The sequence below is a fragment of the Homalodisca vitripennis genome, chromosome 3, assembly GCF_021130785.1.
Source record: "Homalodisca vitripennis isolate AUS2020 chromosome 3, UT_GWSS_2.1, whole genome shotgun sequence".
Lineage (NCBI taxonomy): Eukaryota > Metazoa > Arthropoda > Insecta > Hemiptera > Cicadellidae > Homalodisca > Homalodisca vitripennis.
Window position 1 is genome coordinate 28,323,693 of NC_060209.1, and position 6,352 is coordinate 28,330,044.

The 6,352-nt window shown below is 34.0% G+C and overlaps 1 protein-coding gene across 1 annotated transcript in view; it reads left to right on the forward strand.

Annotated features, from left to right (window-relative positions):
• LOC124356729 (breast cancer type 1 susceptibility protein homolog) overlaps nucleotides 1-5,334 on the forward strand; it is a 29,309-nt gene extending 23,975 nt beyond the window's left edge. The window contains exons 9-10 of the mRNA XM_046807909.1: nucleotides 1,698-1,818; nucleotides 4,577-5,334. Of these exons, the coding sequence (XP_046663865.1) occupies nucleotides 1,698-1,818; nucleotides 4,577-4,707 (252 nt within the window). The 3' untranslated portion in view covers nucleotides 4,708-5,334. The remainder of the gene's footprint in view (nucleotides 1-1,697; nucleotides 1,819-4,576) is intronic.
• Nucleotides 5,335-6,352: the final 1,018 nt, after the last annotated feature.

Consider the following 6,352-nt stretch of genomic DNA (forward strand, 5'->3'; position numbering starts at 1 on the left):
GTTTGTTGTCTGTTGCTTAAATAGCTTTCAAACCAGGCTAGTGCTGTTCCCGTTAGTCTAAGAGTAAGCAGTCATGATTTAGGTAGTCAAAAGCTTTGCTGAAGTACAGGCTAGTCACCATATAGCCCTCTTCCAGTTTGTCAGTTATATTTTCAATAAGCTGTGTTAGTAATGTAGTAGTTGATCTGCCTTTCAAAAAGCTATGTTGGTAGTTTGTTTTGTTCTAGGTGTGCAGTCTGGTTAAGGCAATATTTTCTAATATTTTTGAGAACATGGGTAGTAGAGATATGGGACGGTAGCTGCTCATCCTTGTGGTTGGTCTGTTTTTGTCGGTAGACTTTTGCGGTTTTTAATTTTGGTGGACAATTGTCCGCCTAATCAATGAAAGCTACATTTTTATCTTTACGTCGTTTTTTGAGCTTTAGTTTGTAGTCCTTTTCCTTTCTTGCTGCTTCTGCTTTGTCTTCTCTCAACCCAGAGTGCAGGTACTTTTCATTTGCTACTCTATATACTTTCCATAACAGCTTGCTTTTCTCATCCCACAAATACTTTCTTTGTTTACGGTTTTTTATTAGAAGTAACATATAGACAGGCAATATCTAGAGAATATTTAAATATATTGTGGAATAAGTCAATATTATGTGTTGTCTGAATTTCTGTCCAGTTGCTTTTAAGAGTAGCTTAAGTTGGTGTATGGATTGATCACATTTGATTGATACAATGATAAATTATATATTACTACTACAGATTATCTGACATTCGTTTACAATTCTTGAATGGAGTGGATTGGTCGATCTACCAACCAAGTGTCCAGTCTCTGTTTTACTCTGTTATGTTAGGTCCAGGATGATGTAAAATAATTAAACTGGTATGTTATCATGATTATAGTGGGTTTGCTAAATTATCAAGCTATAAAAGGGAGCACTCTTTGGCAGAACAGACTGTGTATTTAAATTCAATCAAATTGAACTTTCTTCTAGTGTACACAAGTTAAAACACATATACTACTTAATTTTTACAATTCAGTGCCACATATCAAGTAGGCTATACATTTGATTAATATATTGTGTTTTTAATAACAGTGATTTTACTTACTTTTAAAGACAGGAAAAATGTCAGAATTTTGTGTACTAAGCTTATCCAACAAAAAATTGACATGTTGTCTTAAAGTTAGACTGTCACCAATCAGAATTGTTGTTGTGGTACGAATATGTTAAATTAGCATCAGGGAAGGAAATATCAGATCTAGAGCTATTGTTATAGTTAGGATTTAAAATGACAGTATGAGTTTTTCCAGTATGATAAAAAGACTATTCCTCCACTATTTTCGTCTATAAATCCAATCTTTGGAAGGATCTTTTTGATAGAAAAATAGACACAAGCCTTATTTGGTATCTCCTTCAATTTATGTATACGTCTAAATATAATTTACACAAACAGATGCAACTGCAATATCTCAAAATTAAATTTTTCTAGTCCAAATTAAAACAATTGAAAAAAAGGATTGGACTGGCTACTCTTCTAGAACAAAACTGTAGCATTGGAAGTATCAAACGCTTGACAAAAAGGAATGGTTTAGCTTATTGAAAACTCTCCTTTATAAAAGTAACCTTTTTTCTGTTTGCCAATTGTACTGGCTAGCATAATAGATTTTTTAAGTATTACATTTAAAGTATTTTTTTACGGCTTTGTTTCAGGAAATAATAACATTATGTGGAGGCACTTTGGTCACAGATCTCCATCAGTTCCCTGCAGTCTCCAGGAGCATGACCAGAGTCATTCTTTTGTGCAAATATGTTGAAGTGAATAGTGAAGCAGGTAATGTGGATAGTCAGCTTATTAATTATCTTGACAACATTACTCTTAACCCAATGTATTCTGGAAGCCGTATGTATTGCAGTATCTTGTAACGATGCTTTATATTCATTGTAGTTCCCTGAAATTCTGTCAGGATGTGCAATATTACTTGTTTGGTCTTCCATATTGATGGTGCATTGTGATCCATATAGTTGACTGGTCGACCTCTACCAATCCATTTTTTTATGATATTTCTCATCCAGAGTTTGTCACCCCGCTCCAGAGTAGTTTTCAATGAGGATGTTTTGCACATATTTCCGTCCAAGTGTTCTTTGGGGGGGGGGGGGGACCACCACAATTTGGTTACCAATAATACCATATCAAGTATTGAGGGTTCTGTACCTTTAGTACCACTCGCATCCAGTGCGGGTTCTCAAAACCCCAGAACCTCATGTTGTTGTGATGGTTCAATTCTCCATTGCTCTGGAAGGATTTTTTGTTGCAACATAAAACCTTGCAAAAAATATTCATTGTCGTGCATTTTATAACAGACATACAAAAAACATTCTTTCTTAGAAGGCAGTCATCTTATGCAGTTTTTGATATAGTGAAATCCGGTATAGATGCATTTTATTGTTCTTGAAGATTCTGAGTACTGACCATTAGCTAATTCCTGCATCGGTAGCTACTTTTCTAGATGAGTCACATGGATTGGGCTAAACCGCAACCAAACGTCTAATGTCTTATCATCCCTTACAGGCCTGGTAAAACCTTTCACAAATGACATTCAACTAACACCATCAACATCAAGAAAACTTCCTCATTGGTGAATGCCATATTTGACAGACAACAATACATGCCATCAAGGACATGGTACAAAACTGACTCACTAAAAGAAATAAAATCTGATAAAACATGATTATTACATAAGGGTTCAGCAGTTGAGGATGAGCTTGTGCATACCGATAGAAAGGAACAATGTACAAACCATGTTTAGATTTATTTTTTTTTTAACTCTGCGATCTTCTTATCTGACATTAGATAAGACATTATACTTGTGTGAAAAAGTACATTTCTTTAAAACTATGGGAGACTCATTAATGTCTTTTTCCAAATAATTTAGAAACATAGTTATTAAAATTTAACTAAATAAAAAGTATAATTGTAAGTTTCACTATTGTATGTTGGTTAATTCGGGAATTACTTAGGACAGAATACTTATTTCCTCTCGTTAGTAACTTATACCATTTCATTTACTTGTAATTAATATTTTAAAATATGCTTTTTAACTTTTAAAATAAAAGAAAATTCATATAATTTAACACGTTCACAACAAGATGATTTTGTTATTTGCCATCAAATTTTCAATAATAATGGAAAAAAACCGTAATTGGTTTTTTATATCAAACGTCTAAAGTATAACGAGAAAGGTATGTAGGATTCACAATGTTGTACAAAAACAAGTATTTCATTATGTGTTTTAAATTTTTTTTCATTTAATCTAAGGAGTACCTAAAAAAACAATTTACCTTAAAAATTAGGTAGTCGTGCACCCAACGAGATACACAATAGTCTGAGATATTTATTTAAACCCGTGGGATGAAATTTAACAAACCACCAAGACAGGCAAACAATAAAAAGTCAATAAGGAAATGCATAGCATTGAATGTATATAACAGCAGTTGTGAAAGATGAGATACAAATGGTCGTGAACGTGTTAAACATTATTAATATAACTTTAATTGTAGTAGATGGTGAATAGAGAATCAGTGGCGAGAATTTACCACTCTGTAAAGTTATATATTAATTGTAATTATTGGTAACATCAAAATGAAGGATCTGAAAATTTTCCCGCCATAAGTAATCCTGTATTAACCCTTTGAACGCCCATTTAAATTTAGCATTTTTTTAGATTATGCTCATTTAAAGTGAAAAAATGAAAATGAAAATTCTTTAAAGCTAATTTTTTTATTCATTCCTAATGACTAATAACACACACAAAAAAATAAATTTTACAATAATGTAATACTTGCATTAAAATAATTATATTTTTTCATAACAATGGAATATATAAATAAAAATCAAATTCAGGTTACAGAGTAATCATACATGTGATGAAAAATATGAAAACATCCTCATTATCGTCACTGTCAGTATAATTGTTTAAAAGAATATCACTAATATCATCTTCATCCACATCATTATAAGCACTAGAAAACGTAGCATTCAAAACTTTAGCAACAAAATTGTCATAATCAGAATTGTCTGGGTGATAAGCCATAATTACACAACAGAAAAGAAACAATAAAAACTTGATTATAACACCAAGAACATGGTAACAATAACTTTTTACAACTGTTTGTATAAGGAATGACAACGCAAGAACACTTCCCAAAGGCACAATGCGTACTCCATTGATAGTCGGTAATGGCGGATAGTATTGTCATCAGCGTACAGACGGGAGTGGGAGAACAGCTGCCAGCAACAAAACAATTTATTGCTTACCTACTGCGGCCAGCTGACAGCTGCAACTGGATTATTTGGTCAAGCCAGTACATTACTTAGTATTGTGGCTAATATATTGAGCTTATAAACTTAAAAAACAGTAATTAAATATATTTTTATCGATCGGCGGATTATTTCGTCTTTGGCGTTATAAGACCTAGAAACATCGCGGATTATTCCGTCTACGGCGTGCTAAGGGTTAATAAAAAGTTTCTGTTTTTATGTATGGATATTAACTTATAACATATAGTAACCTACTTTGTATGTTTAACAGAGGAACTTTTAAAATGCAGAGACATGTATAAAGCTCCACTGGTAGAAGTGTCTTGGCTCTATGACACCATTAGTCAATACAGAGTGCTGCCTTTGGAAGAATACATTAGCATGCAATCTACCTCTTCCTAACTATCAAGTCACCAAGAAGACGTCACTGGTCAGGTTTTAGTTTAGCATACATTGTAGCAAGAACTAGACTATATACGAGTTCTTGGAATCTCATGGCTGTAATGTATTGTCATTGTTAATATTGTGCAATTTTTGTCACTGTATATAGATAGACTTTTCCTACAACTGTGATAGATAAGAGTGGGTTTGTATGAATTTCAAATTCACCTAAAAAGGGAAACCTACTAAATATATTCTAGATAATACTTTAACACGTTCGATGCTAAAAATCCCTTCAGTATATGCTGAAATTTTTAAAATATATTTCTACTTACTTTTGGATGAAATATGATAAAAATATATGAAAATTACTCATTAGTCATTAAAATTATCACTCTCCACTATTTTGGGAATGCGGTAACTGTGGTTACCGCTAGCTCCTGAGGACAGTCTTCCTTGCCAGCTGGTAACTTTATTTACCGCTTGCACTAGGGAACACCCTTTTATACATTGTAGCTAAATGAACTGTATTTTATTCATTTAAACAAACATAAATAATATTTATATGTAAATGTGTAAACCAAATTGAATGTAAAAGTTTATATACATCTCCGCTAAATCACTCAAATTCAGTTATTATTTACAAATATGTGGTGAATAATTATAACAAAATACGAGGGCCATCCGGAAAGTAGTACCCGTTTGTGAAATAAAGACACAGAAGTAAATATTAACAAATATAAACATTTTTATTGAAAAAAGCATACCTTTTAAAAACTACTTCTCCACATAATCTCCAAACAAATTTAAGCATTTGTCATAACGTGTGACGAGTTTTTGTATTCCAGCGTCATATTCCTCCGCCGCCAGCCGATTGAAATACGTAGTCACGCCTTCTTTAAGTTCTTCATCGCTGTCAAATCTTTTTCCCGCCAAAAACTCTTTAAGTTTTGTAAAGAGATGAAAATCTAAAGGGGCCAAGTCCGGTCTATACGGTGGATGGTCGAAAATTTCCCAATTGAATTGCTGCAGCAGCCATACGCTTGGTTTTGTGCTCATCTGTAAGCATGCGAGGGACCCACCTTGCACAAATTTTTGAATAATGCAGATGGTCTTTGACAATTTCATGAACAATTGTTCGAGAAACATTAGGGAAATGTTCACAGATGTCATCAATTGTGACGCGCCGATCGTTCCTCACGAATTCGTCTACTGACCTCAGCAGTTGATCTGTAATGACAGATGGTCTCCCTGAACGCTCATCGTCGTGTGTGTTCCCCCTCCCCAAGTTGAAATTACGACACCAGCGCCGAACAGATGACTCTTCCATCACATTGTCTCCATACACTTCCTTTAATTGGCGATGAATATCACAAGGTCGAACGTTTCTTGCGTTGAGAAATTTTATTACAGTCCTCACTTCACAACTGGTGGCGTTTTCAATTTTTTTAAACATTATGAACTGCCACAGAAACAACACAGGCAATGCATAGCGTCACGGAACTTGTAACAGAGAAGGCAGACAAGCCACTGAAGCGATCTGACCTTGACCGGCGGCTACTCGCGTCGTCAGCGCCTCACACAGCGGAAACGGGTACTACTTTCCGGATGGCCCTCGTATATTTGAATGTTTCCTTGAAATAATTGTTGTTTACAAAAAATATTG